The 19,658-nt window shown below is 45.3% G+C and overlaps 2 protein-coding genes across 3 annotated transcripts in view; both read left to right on the top strand.

Moving 5' to 3' along the window:
* The window catches only part of tmcc1a (transmembrane and coiled-coil domain family 1a), a 39,931-nt gene extending 28,815 nt beyond the window's left edge, over positions 1-11,116 (top strand). For both annotated transcript variants that reach the window (XM_084554195.1, XM_084554196.1), the window contains exons 5-8: positions 5,031-5,288; positions 5,548-6,239; positions 7,781-7,916; positions 8,755-11,116. In XM_084554195.1, the coding sequence (XP_084410321.1) occupies positions 5,031-5,288; positions 5,548-6,239; positions 7,781-7,916; positions 8,755-9,069 (1,401 nt within the window). In that variant the 3' untranslated portion in view covers positions 9,070-11,116. The remainder of the gene's footprint in view (positions 1-5,030; positions 5,289-5,547; positions 6,240-7,780; positions 7,917-8,754) is intronic.
* A 1,641-nt stretch (positions 11,117-12,757) lies between these two features.
* The window catches only part of plxnd1 (plexin D1), a 62,025-nt gene continuing 55,124 nt past the window's right edge, over positions 12,758-19,658 (top strand). The window contains exons 1-2 of the mRNA XM_084553288.1: positions 12,758-14,336; positions 16,123-16,299. Coding sequence (XP_084409414.1) covers positions 13,125-14,336; positions 16,123-16,299 — 1,389 coding nt within the window. The 5' untranslated portion in view covers positions 12,758-13,124. The remainder of the gene's footprint in view (positions 14,337-16,122; positions 16,300-19,658) is intronic.

The raw sequence follows: 19,658 nt of genomic DNA, 5'->3' as shown, positions 1-19,658 counted from the left end.
CAACTTTGTGTTGTGTGGTAATTCATGAGTGCATGTACTGAGTAAACGACCCCTTCTCCAGCATCACATGGAGTTATGTAATCTTCCGTATCTAGTGAATGGGGTTTATTGTTGCCACATTGGATCCCCTTAACGGAAACAAAAAGCGGATTTTCATTAAAAAACACCCCTGTTGAGTTAATTTTAACACAGCTTAGATTACTTTGCATGGGAACTGAAACCATGAGAAAAATAAAAGGTTTTTAAGGGTAGATGTGTAACAGATTTGTCACGTTTAAAAAATGATTTAAAATAAAATATCTGCAGCTACACACTCCATGGACCTACATACACTTATCTGCATCCCTACACCGTGCACGCTACACAACTACACACTGTCAAGTACAAACTGATAAATTTAAAACACCCTGGGATCTCTCAGTGCTGTCATCCTGTTGCTCTAACAACTGTGTTCACTTTCTGATACCTAGACAGCAGGGTTAAAGATCAGATCAACTAATCATGAGTGTGAAGTTCAGTCAGTCAGAGATGATTGGCTTTGATGCGAGGTGAGTAATGAAGTCAGGCAGATACAGGTGGTATAAATGGAGACGGGACAGCTGTGTATTGTAACAGGACTGTTTGGAGGTGGACGGCTTAGCTCTAACCATATACCCATAAAACTATTTTTTATGTCCAGCATGTTTCCAAAATACCTTTCATCAAGGATATTAGACTCTGTAGATAAGGGAAGTTGGAGATGGAGCTAACCCAACTTACTGACCAATATGGGTTGATGTATTGGCACTGCATATTTTCCATACCTTAGTAAGTGCTGTAATAGGAGAGGTGTAGAGCAGAACAGATTCTAAGAAAGAAACCTGAAGTTACAGTATCCTCGTATCACTCGTGCATCTAGCATGTGAAACCGCTGCGTTGCAAGTAACCTAAGCTACCATCACAGAAAGCTCACAACTACTTGGCAGGAATGCGAGGCCCAACAACCAACAAGGTACTGTTCTTTTGCACTCACACATATAAATAGCAAAAACTTGACCTTGACAGCAAACAGCATAGACTGGGACTAATATAGACTTTGTGTTTCAGAACAAAATGTTTATATTCAAAACAATCAGGGCACAGCTTAATACCTTCATGTTTACCCTAAATATTGTATTTAAGACCATTATATGAGCTCAGACATAACAGAAAATATGATAATTCTGTTTCATTTTGAAACATGTGGTGTAAAAAAAAACACATTTTTAAAGAAGAAGCTACCATCAGGGGAAGTAAGGTTCAAATTCCTCTTAACATGACCTGGTTAGGGAGTAGATGTCGTCAGTGTGTAGATTGTTTTGTGTTTCCATTCTTTGTCTTACAGAAAATCTTGATGTTAACTCAACTTGAACTCACCTGAGTCATCTGAAAAAACAACAACATATTATACAGGGCTTAGAGAGGAAGCAGAGAATGGTAAATCCAAAGAATGGGCTAGAAAAAATGGGAACTCAAACATGTTTGATCCCAAAAAAGCAGAAAAGGGTCTTATTACAGCAGGAGTCCTGTGACCTACATTGAACAGACATGAATTTGGGGCATATGTGTGCCCTGTGAGAGAGATTGAAATGGGGCAGTACAAGATGTTCTTGTTGTATGTATCTAATTAAGTGTGATGCATAACTAACAGTCCGATAATGCTTTCTAAATGCCTGTATGTGTGAGATGTATTTCGTAGGTCATAGCGTTAGATTTAGCTTGGCTTTTCCCAGGCCTCTGGTCGATCCAGGGTAAGTCAGGGGTGCCCTTTCACGGCTCTAACCAGCTTTACTTGGATCAGAGGCTGTTACACAAACCAGCCAGTATAGACCAAGGTGGAGTGAGACAAGTCTCTTACAAGACGGTGTGTGACCAAAGAGCTGTAGGGCAGGGGACAGGTCCATGCAGACCCTCTGTCATTCCGTCTTACTGATCAAGTCTAATCACAGTGGGATCAGCCCCTAAATCAGCTTCCCTCATTAGGCTACCAAGACTCCAGTGAAGCAGTGCTTGTCACTTCTCACTTCAGTGGCTCAGCGCATAAACATGTTTGGCTATGTTAGCCCTGGGAAATTATCCTAATGCTTCAGCTCACAATCTTTAATTACACGGATGATTAGTCACTGAAAAACTCAACTGTTGGTAGATGACACTGATCGTACACACAACTTTAATTTGTCCGGTATAGATGCAACTCATCATCTGCCTCAGAAAGCTGAGGATGAAGCAATGTTTTTGCTTTTTGTTGTAACTTAAGGTCGTATCTGTTCTATGATCTGCATGTTGGGTTGTAAAAGTCAGGGTAAACCCTTGGAAAACACCCAGTGACCAGCTTCGCTTACATAAATGGGGACATCTGCTGACAGTGGATTTTTTGATCAGTGACAGGGTGTTGATTTGGTGCCAGTACGTACAGATCACTGGGTTGTCTTATCACAGAGCGTAAAGCCTCTATCTGGTCTACGTTGCAGGATCCTCCAGTTCAAAGTGTTCTGCTGATTTGTCCTTTGCCCTCTTTATCTTTTGGGCTTACATCTGTGCAGAAAATTGAGTCATTTGTAAGACAAGAGAATATTTAATGGCCTCCACATTCATGTTTGCACTCATAAAGCTATTAATACTGTTTTGTCTCTGAGAACAGACCAGGTGCTTCTCTGAAACGTCACCTCTGCACTTGCCCAGCGGGCTATTCTAGTTCTCCTGACTCATTTGATCGCCTTGGCTGCCCGTCAAGGAGCTTTACTGATGATTAGACTTACTGTACACAACATTTGTTGGCTCAGTTGGCTCATGGATGTGTGTCTCCTTCTACATAATGCTGATATATTGCAGTCAACACATACTGCACAACACCTTGATTTTAAAAACAAATCCCAAAAGAGGTTTAAATGAATTGCTTCCTGTTAGATTTGGCCAGCACTCACAAAGGAATGTCCCTTTGGATAAGTGTGTCTGTGTGTGTGTGTGTGTGTGTGTGCGTGTGTGTGTGTGGTGTAATGGGATGTCCGACTGGTTTTTCTTGCCCTCTGGTGCTCCTCCGTGTTGGCTAGCAGAGAGGCAGGCAGACAGAGAGACTGGGAGTTGATACAGTCTCATGTTGCAGCCCAGACTCCCAGTCTGCCGTCTGCCCTGCAGCCTCTCGTTCAACTCGATTACTGGATTTCACTTCACACTTTAATTGTTTGATCGCAAATATTTCAGAGCATTTCTGTAGTCTTTTAACACACTATTGGCAGAATATTTTAAAATATAGTAAGTCTCTGTTGTCTTTGCATTACACATTTATTACACTTTGCAGTTGTTGGATTGTAGCAGTACTGCAATATAGAAATACTTAGCCTCAAGTAAAATAACACCATTAAAGTGCACATGTATTAGCAGCAATATCAAAGAAGATTACATATTACGGAAGTTTTAACATTTATAGTTGAAACCACTGAATGTGTCAACAGATTTGGCCAATAAGGCTGATTAATGTCAACTATGAATCAATAAAGCTCATACAGTGAACTAACGCAGTTCCTGGTTCAGGATCTATTTCTATTCTCTGCGTGAGGTTGATTGACTGCTGCGGACCGTGCAGCTGACAGGATGATGTCATCCCTCAGCTCTGAGAATAGGGGTAAGGAGGGGTGAGAGGGAGGGGGGAGAGGGAGAGGGAGGTGGGAAGAGGGCGGAGCTTCGCGCACTACCCGGAGTTTCAGGTGCGCTTCAACTTTCACAACAAGCCGAGCGGGTTGGAGCGACAGGAGTGTTCCGCGAAACTTCAAGGAGTCGGCGCCGGTTTTTTTTTTGGGATTCAGTTGTTAAACTTTGACAAAAGTGTCAGGACAGATGAAAATACGTGACTCGCCTTCAAAGTGGGGAAAATGCACTGGGAACAGTTTCTTCGTTTGGCAAATGGAAAGGTGAGCGCCGCCTTTTAGGCACGTTTTGGTCGCATTTAATAAGTTATTAAAGAGCTTTATGGTACTTTTTTTTTCTGTACTTTTCTAATAATTGAAAATAAAAAAGAGCATTTAGTTGTCAGGAGATTTGGTTTCTACCGGATGCGTTTAGGTTTGTTTTGTTGACTGTGCTGTCTGTCATCAATTAGTCATGCTTCTCACAACACAGGTGAGCCTCCGGTGCTGTAGTTTTGACCTCTTATGGTGTGGCTACAGTGATGAGTAGTGGATACCAGTTTGGACGGATAACCACCGCTCCACCTCTATCTCCTTATTTTTGGTCTGTCTTCTGAGCCTGCTGCTGTCAGGTTCAGTTGTTCGTTTTTCATCACAGTCCCTCCTTAAAGCATGGCAGGCTGTGTTCTGTTTTTTCTTGCCCTGAAGTGTAAGAGGAAATGAATCACATCTGCTGCTTGTGATTGGAGGTGCTATACTTCATCATCATGTCAAGCACAGTTTCAGGAAAAATCAGGAAAGCCCCTATTTAGCTGTTGGCTTTGGATTTGTTTTACAGGTTGTTATGTGACTTATGAACAAAATCAGATCCATATCAGAGAAAGAGCAAATCGGACAAATATTCTTAATCTGTGAAATGATTGTAGGTGAAAATCTGATCCTGTCAGTATTGTCATAATATATTGTTGCTCCATGAGCAAGAAAAAAAAGCAGAGATCAGGTTGATATGCTTTCCATGTTTAACCAAAGAAAAATAGATTTGCAGGCAGCCATGGATTTACACCTTGGAAGTATTGAATTTCGTATGGATGTGCTTCAAAATTGATTTTTTTTCCCCTTCCACTTTCTTTTCTTTGTCAAGCCCTGAGTGATACTTCTCAGTTTCCTCTTTAGAGAAACTGACCGTGAGTGACTTTTTGTGTGAGTCAGTTTGACCTCTCGCCAAGCGACCGTCTGGAAAGAGGGCAACAGAAGCAGATGTTTTTAACGTGTCAGCAAAATGACTGACAATATGCAACTCACACTTTTCCTCCCCTGTATTCTCTTATTTTCTCCTCTTACCCTCTACCTTCTCTGCCATCTCCTCTCTGTCCTTTTGCCTGTTTTCAGATTGACCGGCTGGAGGTGAGCGGGCTGGGCCAAACACCCCTGGCTGTTTCATGTGGGGCAGATGGTTCATTTCCCGGGGGCGAGGATGGCACCCCAGACCCCCAGCGTACCAAGCAGGCTATTGCCCAACTGCAGCAGAAAATCCTTAAGCTCACAGAGCAGATTAAGATCGAGCAGACAGCTAGGGATGACAACGTTGCTGAATACCTCAAACTGGCCAACAATGCCGACAAACAGCAAAGCACACGCATCAAACAGGTAAACTGATGAAACAGAGTGCTCTGGGAAACCTTTACTGAATGTGATTTATTTAAAAATGTCATCCTGGCTGCTAATTGCCTTTGGTTTTAACAGGGTGTTAAAATTACATAGCCTAATAATTAATTATTAACACTAAACTTGTTCGATCAGTTTGTCACTGAAGGCAGAGAGTACACTTATTTAATACAGTGACGTGGAATGAATAATTGCATTGTAATATGCACTTGTAATAAAATCCTGTTCTGTGGCTCTCCAGGTTTTCGAGAAAAAGAACCAGAAGTCGGCGCAGACCATCCAGCAGCTGCAAAGGAAACTGGAGCACTACCACCGGAAGCTTCGGGAAGTGGAGCACAACGGTATCCCACGCCAACCCAAGGATGTTCTGCGGGACATGCAGCAGGGCCTGAAGGATGTTGGAGCCAAAGTCACAGGCTTCAGTGAAGGCGTGGTGGACAGCGTCAAGGGTGGCTTCTCCAGCTTCTCACACGCCACCCACTCGGCTGCCGGCGCCGTTGTCTCCAAACCTCGGGAGATCGCCTCTCTAATTCGCAACAAATTCGGCAGCGCTGACAACATCCCCTCGCTCAAAGACTCTCTGGACGACCCCTCAGTGGAAGAAGCTGTGACAAGTGCTGGTGGACGTTCTCTGGGCAGCGCTGGTCATCACCTCCAGTCTAGTCCCAAGTATGGTAGCGAGGATGACTGCTCTAGTGCTACATCAGGATCGGCGGGCGCTAACAGCACCACAGGCGCCCCCGGAGGTCCCCCTAGTTCTAAGGGCAACACACTGGAGAGGAGCCAAAGCTCCAGCCTGGACATGCTGCTGCAGGAGGTGCAGGAGTTGAGGGACGGACAGGCAAGGCTCGAAGAGAGCCTGGATGGACTGAAGAGCCACTATCAGAGAGACTACACAGTTGTTATGCAAGCACTGCAGGAGGAACGCTTCAGGTACAGAGAGAAAACAGAACATGCGAGAATGATTGTGTCATGCTTGGAAAGTTTAAGAATGTGCATAGGATGCATTCCTAAAGCATTTCTAGTAAACACAAGAAATCCCCTAAATGTTTATTGGTGTGTAATCCGGAAGAGATGCTATATTTAGAAAGAAACTTCTAAACACATTCTGATCATTCATGTTGCTTTGCTATCTTGTAAAATCATCACGGGCAGCGGTTGCCCTACATGTGTCCAGAAGGGCTCTTTTTATCAAAGCTAACACACAGTAGATAAAGGCAATGCTTTGACCTGCAGTTCATCTGCACTATATTTGCATAGTGCTTTTCTTGTAGTCATTCAAAAAACACTGTATCGCTTTCCACTATCACATTTTCAATGTCAGTCTTGTTCCCTGATCCACAAAAGTAACAGACACACCTGTACAGTCCACAACTGTCCAAGTACTAAGAGCATCAGTGTTGTTTTAACCCCCTGTCCCAGCTCTGCATAGAGACTCAGGTCTTGAAACGCAGACACAGAATGTCCTGACAACATGGGCACAAAGATAAATGGAGATAAACATGAACAGCTTGCGTTGTAAAAGAAACATGAGCATTTTTCTTCCTAAAATGTCCAAGTCCAGAGCAGCCTGTGTTTGTCCTGGAAGACCAAAATAATTGACAACAGTTAAGAGTGACCCCTACGGAGTTATTTTCAGCCTACACACACAGGGGACTGATCATTCATAACTAACCATGCTGCTAAATAGCTCCTCAGGAATTGAATCCATCCCCAGAAAAACACCCGAAGCTCACAGAAAATGAATCAACAACGCTTTTGATAAATCAGATCATTTCTTAAGTAAGAAGGTGTTTACTCATTCCTGCTTCCCTAAATCGACTCATTTGTTTTTGCAGTCATCCAAAATAGTAAACTGGGTTTCGAAAACTCTGGGAACATGGCATTTTCCCTTTTCCCTATTTTCCGACATGCCTTGCCCAATGTCCTAGGACAAAGGGGACAAGTAGAGAATTAATAGCTCTTCCTATCTTTGACCTCACAGCTGCTAGTATTGAAAAAATAAATAAATAAAAATAATAATCTGTTGTTAATTTATAATGAAAATATTCCTGTGTTCCTTTTTCACATGTGATCACTCTACATTTTATACTTTTCAGTGTATATTTTGCCCAACTGTTCAACCTGTTAAAACAAACAAGCATATACAGGAGCTGTCTCATGTGTATTCTTGTCCTATGTTGACCATCCAATTGTACGCCCTGCCAAAATAAACGGCAGTATAGCGCCCTTTCCTCCTGCTGAGCAACCTTCATTGGTCAGTCTCCTACTGCTGACTCTCTGATTGGCCAGCAGGATCAGCAGATGAGTAAGCATATCCTAATCTTGTCAGAGCAAGTAATTTAGATCAGTCAGGTGCCATGTGTCAGATGCCTCCGGGGTCTGTTTCTACTGATTCCCGCATGTGTTTCTTTTGTCTAAGCTAATTATGTCGCAGGCTCTCACGTGTGTGTTTTCTTAACTTGTGTGTTCAGGTGTGAACGTCTGGAGGAACAGCTGAACGACCTGACAGAACTTCACCAGAATGAGATCCTCAACCTCAAACAGGAGCTGGCCAGCATGGAGGAGAAGATCGCATACCAGTCCTACGAGAGAGCCAGAGACATTCAGGTTTGTCTGTCAGGCTAACGTCCACAAGCACAACGGCCATGTTCAAAATAAATCATCTCCGTCAGAATCACATTTTGGTATTTGACAACATTTATAAATGACTGTCAGTTTCAAATGTTGATAAAATGATAAATGACTTTTCAGAAGGATTAATGATCATCCGTTTTATATTTAGAGCATGGCCATTTGGCAGTTCCACATTAGACGTTCAGAGCTGAAGCAGCCCTGCGTTAAAATAGTGGAAGTAGCTCTGTTGGTGTGGGCCTCTCTGTCTTCCTGCATAAAGCAGTAGTAAGCTAATGCGGGCTGCTAAGACAAGACGTAATGGTGTTACCTTAAACTGAAAATCTGAGGTGGGCACACAACCTCCAGCAGTCAAAGGCCCTATGTCATTGTGATGTTGACTCTGTAAACAGGAGGATGTACGAGGATCCAGTCTGTCCATCAGCTCCTCTGTTTGTACAAAACATAAGCATTTCCTTGTAAATGTCTCACATTACCTCTGTGTTGTCTGGGAGGGTTTGTGAGTTTTGTGTGAGTATGCAGGAATATCTTATTTATAGCAGAAATTGCCCCTGGTTGCATTCCCTTTCTCTGACAGCAGGGGGTGGTAGAGCTCCATATTTTAAAATTTGCGCACTATGAGACCATAGTTGGTACACACCCAGAGATTTCTATTGTTTTTTTTTTCCAGACCCTTGAGAAGTAAAGAATACTAAAACATATTTCAGTGCTATGCAGTCCAGTATGGTTAAGTGGTATGTTGTGGGTTTAGTTCTTGTAGAGTTATGAAGATAGTGACTTTGCTGAATTTTTTTCTTCTGTGTGTCCTCCACAGGAGGCGTTGGAGGCTTGTCAGACAAGGATCTCTAAGATGGAGCTCCAGCAGCAGCAGCAGCAGGTTGTCCAGTTGGAGGGGCTGGAAAATGCCACAGCCCGAACTCTCCTGGGAAAACTTATCAATGTGCTGCTGGCCCTTATGGCTGTCCTTCTGGTCTTTGTCTCAACTGTGGCCAACTGCGTGGTCCCCCTGATGAAGACTCGCTCGCGCTGCCTCTCCACCCTCCTCCTCATCCTCGTGCTGGCTTTCCTGTGGAGAAACTGGGACGCTCTCTCGGGGTACACACACCGTGCTCTGCAGCCCCCGGGATGAAAAAGTCAGCACATTTTGCTTTGGTGACGCCAGGCGATGTAACTGTCATGTCATGCGGGAGGTATGAAGAGCGTGACTGTATGGAGGCTGTGTGGCCGTGCGCTGAAAATTCAGCCAGGCACGTTTGGACCCGGCCTTGCTTCAAGATGAAGAGAAAGAAACTGAGTGAAGTTGAGAACACTTGCATTTATGAAGGATGAGACTGTTTACATTTTTGAAATGAACTATCGTGTTGTCTCACAGAATGCAGCATTTTACTGTTTTTATCTTTAGAGTTTAATCAATTATAATGTTATTTCTAATAATATTATTTTTATTTTCAATGTTATTTTATTCAGTACCATGTAGCATTACGCTCCTCTGACTCCACATGAAGGGGAGTTTAGTCAGGAAACTGGGCTGGCACGTCGCCTCAAAAGGCCCAGTCTAATTGTAGAGACGTGCAAATGTGAGAATGTGGTTGATTGCCTTTAGGAAGAGAACTCTTACCTAGCTGTGACTGGTAGATTTGAACCATGGCTGAAAACCTTCCTGGGATTTGCTCCTTTCTTGCTGTGATGAAATTTGTTCAGAAGGAACACCTTGAACGACTGACCATGACTTTGGAGCGTCATGACTATGGACACTTTGTGCTTCCTTACCATTACTAATAGCAAATATCACAAGCTTTTAATCATGTCCTTTTGTTTTTAGGTAAAACAAGAAAAACTGTGTTAAAACAGGGAGATTATGAATGACACACAAAGACTCTAGAGGTAAAAGCTACGGAGGGTTGCTCACCATAGAAACGGCACAGAAACGCACTGAGAACATCTGGCTACTGTCAGGCATCTGCCATATTTGCAGTATGTATACATGTGCACTGCATGTCGTCATTGAGAAAATTACAGAAGAACCAGTTTTGCTTTTAAAAGCAATGACAAAGGGCCGTTGTCCAAGTAAAATGAATTTGCCGGGATAATTGGCTCCCCTTCGCCATACTTGATGTGATCAGGTTAGGAAAGAGAGACCACTGGTGCTCATCCAGCTCTATCTCAGTTGGATCAGGAATGCTGCTGCTTCATATCTACAGTCCGAGTCGTCTCCACTGCCATGCCAGTCAAATGCACACTGCCTCTAAGTGATATTGTACTACTACTAACACATTCTCCTTGTGTATTATCTGTGAGGTCGTCCCTTTGTTTTCTACAAGCACTCTTTCTTAAGGTGTAAATCACCCAGTGCCAAACTTTAATTAACCCCAGGGATGCCTGAGCACCCAAAGGGTCCAAGCTGAGGGGACAGAAAGAGGACGAACGTTGCTCAGCATTTTTTTCCACATATGCCACGAATGTCTTGCCGGGTTGTCAAGAATGTGTCTTTTTTTGGGAGATGTAACTTTTGCAAGGGAAAAGTTATTTGCAATCTGAACATGACTCGAGGTCAGTTACATGTTCCTGGACCTTGCTTCATTGAGTACAGCTATTAACTCGGCAGCCTGACTATTTTCCACGCTCTCTGTTTCTCATCTCGTCAAGGACACTACAAGATGACCCAGCGCATTACACACCCCGCCCTGCATTTCATGCTGAGATGCTGATTTCCTTACAGATAGCGCCATCATTTGAACTGTACAGCTGCACTTTAGCACACTGCTAGATAACATGTAGGTCAGGCTGGGGCTTCTTTAAGAGAGACTTCAAAGGTTGTCACTCTTCAGACAGTCGCCCTCAGTGGGATGAGGAGAGTTGACTCAGGTCAGGATCACTGTCATCATTGTCTAAAGATAAAAACCTCTCGAAGGAGTTTCTTTCTTGTCTCGTCTAAATGTCCGTGAACTTGGTTCCTCTCATGTCGAACATGCATTTAAGATGGTAGCAAGTAGATTTATTGATTTATTTAAATTCCACCGTGACGGGTAAAGCAGGCAAGTTGAGAGTGAGCCGACCTTTGACCTTAGCCTGTCCTTGCAGTAACACCTGTGATGTAGGGTTGTGTGCTAAACCACTCCAGTGCCTTCTGATGTCCTTTTCTAAGTGTGGAATAAATAAAGTGCATTCCTGACTGACTCATGCGCCACCACTGTTTCTTTAAATGTGTGTGTGTGTGTGTGTGTGTGTGTGTGTGTGTGTGTTGACGTTGGGGCGTTTGCCTCGTCTTTGTCTTTTCAGACAACCTGCAGTTCCACCATTCAACCACTAGATGGAGATCTCTCACCTCGTACGCCCTTGATGTTTTTCCACCAGTTTGTGTGAATGATCTCCTTTAAGGGAGGAAGGAGTCCAAACACAGAGAAGTGTCGCTCCTTATCAGGAAGGAAACAGGTTGGGTGGAAGGTCCCTAACCGACTAAAGTTAGAGTGGGCCGCCAGGGATAATATTTTCATTACAAACACAGGAGATTTCACGTCTACCCCATTTTACTCTACTAAATTCCTCTCCCTCTCCTTTTTCTCACACACAACTTAATTGCGTTGAATGTTTGATTGAGCAGCACCAAACCGCAGCAGTCACGCCTCGCCGGTGATATGTGATGCTGACAGCTCTGACCCACAGGAGCCGTATCCCTGCAGGACCTCCTGTATGCCTCCCCAAACCCCGCCGAGGTTCGCGCGCACATGCACGCTCACAATGTTGAGACTGCCGGCGGCTCAGTCATTGTGGTGTGCACCATCGGCGTGCATTGGATGGGGGGGAGAAGGGGAGGGTCATTATGTTGCACTTTATCAGAGCGCTTTCCTCCCTTTTTTTACTCCGCCAGATTTGATGCGCATGGCTGTGCGCCAAGGTAAACACGGGGCGCACTTATCTGCCCTACTGAAAGCTGCAGCAAGTGGCGACGAGAGTAGAGAGTGAGTTTGTCCCCAGAGGAGTCCACAGTAAATAGGTTCGAGCGATTGCACACGATTTAGCATCAACTTTAATTATTGCATGTATTCGGAGATAACACTTCTCGGGCTCGCCTGCAAACTGATTTATGCAGTGTCTGGCACATTTGCTGTCGTTCCTCTACTAGGAATCAGTCGTTTCTATTCGGAGACGTGAGCATATGCAAACACCTCATCCAGAGACAAAAAATGCTAACCATATTCGTGCATTTTTGAGTGGGGGCGCATGTGTTGAGCTTGAATATTTATGAAGTAAAACGTGCAAGAAAGCTGTGTTGGAAATGTCAAAAACCGGAAAGGTGCGCTGATGTGCCCATCTGGTAGCACTTTCACGGTGCTTACCGTGCCGTATGTGCCCAAAACGGAACCCTCCGGATCTGCAGAACTAATCTGGGAGCCGAGGGACTAGGAGAGCACAGGAGGTGGGACGGTGACCCCACATTAACCTCAAAATGAGCGTAACCACACAGGAGGGGAGACTCTTCAAGAGGCTCATCTTGAAAGGAAAGGTGGATGGTCATTACAGCTACATATGCCGCCATATGTTCATATTATAGCTTAAGTAACTCAGTACATTTAGTTATTATGAGTTACTGAGGACAACGTGAAAAAAAAAACATAATCTAATAAATGAACAATGATCAAACACAGCGGTGGCCTGGCAGCGAGCTGTGGTGGTCATTGTTGTAGGGAGGCAGTGCCATTATTCAGAACTAATGAACTGACCCCCCCATGCTCGGAGTAAAGTCCTGTTTTCACATAGGTCTGTGTCATTTATTATTTAATAGTTGCTACTATGAATCAATGTTTTAATAAGCCGGAATGTGACTCTAAACTAGTTTCACTCATGTGCGCACATGATGTTGTCCAGAAACTGCACCACACCAGATAAACTTTAACTATTTGTCCCATGATGACTATTGTTTAAACATCATAAAAGCATCAGCCTGGTATTGTGGCTGAGTGTGCCTCGGGAGGGAGGCTGCTCAGCTGCACAGTGGGCAGAGAGGGACAGAGGAGGCAGACTGAAAAGGAAGCACGACTCGCTTATCGCGTCATTCTGGGTTTAGGCGTTGAGCAGGAAACAGCCTTTCCTCTCTGGTTGTCGCAGTCGGAACAAACACACATTTTTGTCTTTGCTCAATGCAACCCTCAGCACAGAACACGCGGAAGCCGGCCAGAAGGAAAAATGCCTCCTTCGATAGAGATAGCTGTTCTGCTTCTCGGCGTCCTGGTTTTGGAGACGCGCCTGAGTGCCAGCGCGCTGCACATCCAACAGGCGTTCGCGCCTCCAAATCAGACCAATAACTTCGTGGTGGACCCGGTGTCCAGGAAGGTCTACCTGGCCACCGTTAACACGCTCTACCAGCTGAACGGGACCCTGAACGTCGAGGTGGAGAAGAGGACCGGGCCGGTGGAGGACAACCTGTTGTGCCATGCGCCACAGCTGCCCCAGGCTCCGTGCGAGCATCCGAAATCCCTCACTGACAACCACAACAAGCTCCTGAAGCTGGACCGGGATCAAGGGGTCGTGGTGGTGTGTGGATCCGTGTACCAGGGCTTCTGTGAGCTCCGAAAAATGGATAATATTTCCGAGATAGCGGTGGAGTTCCCACCTCAGGGGGAGAAGACAGTGTTCCCCAGCATGCTCAACATCGCTGCCAATCACCCGAACGCATCCACTGTGGGACTCATCTTCAAGAGCCACGGGGGAAACACCCGGCTCCTTGTTGGGGCGACGTACACAGGGGCTGGTACCCAGTTTTTCCCCAAGAACCACAGCAAGGAGGATCTGCGTTTTGAGAACACCCCGGAGATCGCCATCCGCTCCTTGAACATTAAGGATTTGTCTAAACTTTTCACCTACGACATTAACCCGTCAGAGGATAATGTATTCAAGATCAAACAAGAGGTCAAAACCAAAAACAAACTGAACTTCGTGCACGCTTTCATCCAGAAGACTTATTCCTATATTGCCTTCAACAATGATGCCAAAATGGGCCACAAGGAGAGCCAGCCCAACAGCATCCTCTCCAGGATATGTCTGGATACCGAGAATCCCCGAAAATCCTCCGGGCCGGAGAGCAGGAAGCTCACCGAGTCCTACATCCAGATGCCCCTACAGTGCGGATTTAACGGGAACATTTACAACCGGCTGATGTCCGTGTACCCCGCGGAGATCCACACGGACGACGAGAAAAGCCCACAGTCGTATCTGTTCGGAGTGTTCTCCAAGGCGGACAGAAAGTCTGCCCTGTGCGCTTTCAAGTTTGGAGACATCGAGGAGGAGATTCGACAGGGCCGCAGGAACTGCTCCAACTCTCCCAGCAGCGACGTTCAGGTGCTGGACAGCGTTATCCAGGGCTCCGGGGCAGTCTGCATCCAGAAGGGAAACCTGGTGGTAAGAGCTCATACATGAGTTTATTCATCATCATAAAAAGTATTTAGTTTGCACTTGGTTTAGTTTGGTTTCACATGGACATTTAAACCAAAAGTGCATTTATTAAATCATAAAATGGATTCTATAATATATGAAAGGAAAGTTATCCAATAATTATAAATAAATATTAATATTCAGATAGGAAGAGAATCAATTCAAGCAAAAAATAATAATATATATATATATATATGAACATGATTGTTCTGCTTCCTTTCTTTCTTATTTTTTGACTTCTTATCTGTTCATTGTTACTGGATCCAAAACAGATTCATATCCACTGAGCATATCTTCTCTAACATAAACCAGAGTCAAATTCTTTGTATGTCCACACAAACCAATAAACCTGCCTCTGATTTATGGAACCTAAAGTTTGTTCGGACAGCAATAAGACCACCTGACTCATGGCTGACTGTTTCCTTTTATGCGTACGAGCAGTTATCCTCTTCAGCCCTCCAGCTCATGACTCGGAGAGAGGAGCTCCCATATCAGGCGCAGAGGTCGCCATAGCTGGGAAGAGCCTCCAGAGCCACGCTGAGGGTTATGGGAAGGGTGAGACTCCTCTCACATCTCAGCAGCTCCCTGTCTTATCAAATATGAGGCCGGGAGGGGTTCAATAGTTTACTGTGTTTCCCAGTTAATCTCCAGACATTTTTTATTGACTGTGTGCTGCTTACTATAAACGAACCACCAATTTGGCACAATGTGAGAGGATAAATAGCCGCTTTGTTATGAACAGACGGTCAGATATTATCTAGCGTTTTCAACTACAAGCTTCCTACTCACACACCAAACTAAATATTTGCCCTTTGGAAACGTTAGTATTGTATTTGCCCTCCGTGTGTTTTCCCTCTTGAATGGATGGCGTGTGATATTAAAAGCAGAGATGGCTTCATAGGCACGCAGCAGAATTCCTGCTTTTCACGGTGGGTTTGACTGACAGAGTTAAGGCCAAAGGAGGCTGTTCGGGGACCATGCTCTCAGGTCAGAGAGTTGCCCTCCTCGCTGGCACCGCCTTGTTGTCTGTGGCCCCGGGGGCCGCTCCTCCCGTGACCAGTTTTCTGAACAGTGTCTCCACCGGCCCACAGGCCCTCCTGAAAAAGACAGCCGCTAACTTCAAAGTGATTTAGCTCTCATTTTCTTTCTTCCTGTAATACAGCCCCTCGCAGAATAAAGTTAGTCATTCTTTAGTTTTTCATTTATGTCGCTGTGGCCGGTGAAATGTGGTCTTTTTTTGTAGTCGACGGTTTGAAGGCCAGCTCAGAGGGAAAGCCAGACGCAATTTATGATAAGAGAGACAAGGCCGCGAGCACAAGGGCCCGTGGGAAACGACTCCACAAATATCCACTGTGCTTGATTTTTTTTTTCTTTTTTTTTTTTTTTTTTGCCTGAGCGTGCTCTAAAATATTCAGACAATTCCCAGTAGATCCTGGTGCTCATCCAAGCGTGGCACTAATGTTTTATCATTGCCCACCGAGGATTTGACAAAGGCAGAGTCTTATGAGTGTTGAAGACCCTTGTAAGCCCTTTTCAGGCATTCACTGGGATGTCTAATAAGTGATTTAGATTTGGAATGAGTGGCGCCGATGTGATAGCTGCTATCGGCGCTTGCTTTCCACGACGCTTTCATCACACAGCTCGCCCTTTGTGCTCCACTCTCTCCCATGTCTTCTAATCTGTACGGCCGACTTCCACATGAAAGCTGATGACAATTGATCCCTCTCTCATTTTTTTCCTGTGTGTGTTCTAGTTGCAGCCCGAACAGCTGGACTGCGGGGCGGCCCACCTGCAGCACCCTCTGGCTTTGCGGAGACCCCTGAGGGCCATTCCTCTCTTCGAATACCCAGGCCTCACTTCGGTGTCTGTGGACAATGTGCACGACCACACTGTGGTTTTTCTGGGAACTGGTAATGGACGCCTTCGTAAGGTGAGACACAAAACAATGACACGCATGTCATTAGTGGTTAAGCTTTGATGGAGATTGACCCTCTTCTAAACTCACATTACTTCAAGTCATAACAAAGTCACAGTTGGTCTGAATGGAGTTAATACTTTTAATGTGATCGAGCCCTGAAGCTTGGAAAAACTATAACAGCAGTTGTGAAGTTGTGCCGCTCTGATGTGGCTGAACGGTCTTTTAATAAACCAAACTTAGGTGTGCAATGAAACGCTTACAGCCGCAGAAGAAGAAGAAGCAGGAATGTCTGGTTTCATCTCGTAGGTTCTCAGCATTGTCAACCAGTCACCCGACTCCCCCACGCTCCACTCACCCATGACCCACATCAGACCATAAGTAGTCCTAATCATGTGCTTTAATGTTCCTCAGACATGGCTATTGTCTGGGAGATCACCAGTTTAACAACACTGGTTGACGAAGTATGACTCAGCCCTGCCGTGAGCTGATGCGCGACCTCAGCTTTGAAACATCTGCAGAAGGTCCGGCTCGTGAAAACCTTCCCGGTCCAATTAACAGCATTCTTTAATTCTGTCTCAGCCACATTCCTGGTCGCCCCTGACTGAGCTGCAGATCTGCCTGCGAGCGCAACAAGCTGCTCTTCAGCTGCCGGTGGAAACAACACAAGGCTACTCTGAGAGCTTTCTGACCCTATTGTTTTACATTAGCCTGGTACCTTTTACTACATTATGCCCATTCTGCTGCAGGGTGTTTCGTGTTGGGCTCGCTGAAAGAGCTCCTTGTTTTCCTCCCCAGATGAAGGCACTGCCTCAGCCCCGGCTGAGCTTGCAGTAATTGGTTTTTGGACAGTTTATACCGGATGCACCACATCGGTTGGGATGGTGTAAGCAGCAGTGGGTCTGAGTGTGTTTGTGCGTGTCTGTTTGCTTGATTGCAGGTTTGACTGTGTTTTTAGGTGTTTGACTTTGTCTGAAGGCCAGAGAGCGCGGTTTAGTGATTTCATGTGTTTACTCACATGAACGCATACCCTGTGATTATGCGCTATATGTGTGTGTGTCAGCCTTGTTATACAGGGAGTGTGGTAGCTCTGTAACCTTGCTTTGTGCTTTTTAGCTTTATGTGCCCCTCTTTGTTTGTCTGCGTGTGTGTGGCAGCGTCTACAGGAGAGAGAGAGAGAGTGTGTGTGCCCCGAGGATAGAGCTGTTACAGAGGTTAATGGTGCTGTTAGTGTGTGTAATGTGATTCTGACTGTGAGTTTGGCTCAGACTAAACACGGGGGAACAGTGGTCGAGATTAAGTTAGGCCTCTTTTACTGTCTTTGAGAGAGCCCTCAGTGAAGTCATTTGTAATTACATGCATTTTTTAATGAAGTCTCTCCCTCCCCATTACAACTGACTTCCATTTTTGCCGAGTGTCCGTCTTTATCTCGCTCAGTCTAGTCCAATTTTACTCCCTCAGTGAGTCCACTTCTCAGTTCAGCACTCCGCTGCCACACCTCCCCCCCACCCCTCCTCTTTGAGCTCCTCTTTTGCTCCATCTCAGATATAAAAGGCTTTTGATTCATTTTGCAAACAAACAGACTTTATCTCTTTCTTGTTCTTTTTTTTTTATGCCCCACCTCTATCCATCTTTATTCCCCGTCCTTTACACACAGGTAGATAGACAGAGGGAGAATGAGTGCACAGCAGCTGAGCACTTCTTAGTTGAATAGGGTCTTTCATCTGTGTGGAGATAGACAGAGAATGGAGTCACAGCGACCTGCCAGTACAGCAGGTGTTTTGTTTAGCCGACCTGGTGGCGCACCGGGCCGCAGCTCTCCTCACCACTCCTTCTCCTCCCCCTCCTCCTCCTCCTCCCCCCTGCTCCTATTCTGCTCTCCGTCCAGGTGTGTGGGCCGCTGTTTACTCACTCCTCACAGTGTCACTCTGTGTGTGTGTTTGTAGTCACCAGGGTGCTGGATGAAGACATAGCACAGCTGCTTACTATCACTAAAGCAGAAGTAAGCCTCTGCATGTGTGTGTGTGTGTGTGTTTGCAGATGGGTGGGTGGTGTTATAAAAACGAGTGATATTTGGAGGGTGAGATAATGCTTTTCATCGCCGGTTAAGCCAACGGTTTACTAAGCTTCTGTCTGCTCTGGTTTAACATTAACCAGTGCGCCTCAGTGGGTGGTAATGGCTGTGGCTCGTGTGTGTCCGTGCATGTGACGGCGTTGTCTGTGCGCTCGGCGGATGGAGAGGCGACACAGCCCCATGCTTGTCACCAGATGCCGGTCAGTTTGCCAGTTCCTCATAGCGGCAGGATGTGTCCATTCAAGGGGGACCCGACAAATCGCAGAAATAAGCGCTTCACTGTCTGCGTGACAGGAAGTCTCACTCAGCACAGTTTGTTTTCTCTGCACAGCGCTGTGTGCGCGTATGTTTGTGCGTACGTGAGAACATGTCACCCGTTTTATTATCTCGGGCTGTAGGAAGGCCAGTGCGCAGATAAATCACTGCTCGGCTGAACAAGATTAGGCACACTGCTTGAACAAAGAACTCCCCAGCATCTACTTGGGACAGTGAAGCAAGAAAAAAAAAAAAAAATTGTAAAAAAATGAATTTCATTAAGAACGAGGGGTTTCTGTTGCTTTCTTGTGTATCCTTTGGAGCGGCTAAAGTTTCTAGGCGAAAGAATATATTTGCCATGTTGGCCTAAATGTGGATGAGTGAGGAGGCTCAGGCAAAGATTAATTTAATCCTTGTTTGGACATTTATTCAGCACCATGTGCAGCATAGAGACAAAAGAATCAGCATCAATTAGGGAGGGGATTACCTATCGGAAGGGGGCTTCACTGTGCACATAGGCATTTAAACATTATCTGGTATTTGCATATTATACATTTCCCTTCGCAAATCCGCAAACAGTTATACTTCTTAGTCTGCAGGCCCTGTGTGGCATCTAGAAACACGCTTGACTCACAAGATGCCCGATTCCCCTCTGTTACTCACACATGGTACAACCAGGAAGTATAAGAAGCCTGGGGTTTCAGGCAGGTTAGAAACTCAGGAAAGATAGGTAAGCAGTGCAACATTTAACTTCCAGTAGTAGAGAGCTGGTATGCCTGCTGATTTATGTTTTATGTTTTCTTTAGGGTTGACTTCTCTGGCTGTCAGGAGCTGCACAAACCTACAAGCTTCACTCACCGGCCACCTTGTTATTTACACCTGGTTGCTAGTACCGGGATGGACTCCCTTTTGTCCTCAGAGCTCCCTTAAATCTTTGTGGCATAGATTCGACAAGGTGCTGGAAAAGCTCCTTGGAGAGTTTGGACTTGATAGTTTCTCACAGTTGCTGCAGATTTGTCGGCTGCGCATCAGTGATGCAAATCTC

This window comes from Chelon labrosus, assembly GCF_963514085.1.
Source record: "Chelon labrosus genome assembly, chromosome: 10".
NCBI classification, from domain to species: Eukaryota; Metazoa; Chordata; class Actinopteri; order Mugiliformes; family Mugilidae; genus Chelon; species Chelon labrosus.
Note: the sequence above shows the minus strand (reverse complement) of the source record. Positions and strands in the feature narration are given on the sequence as shown.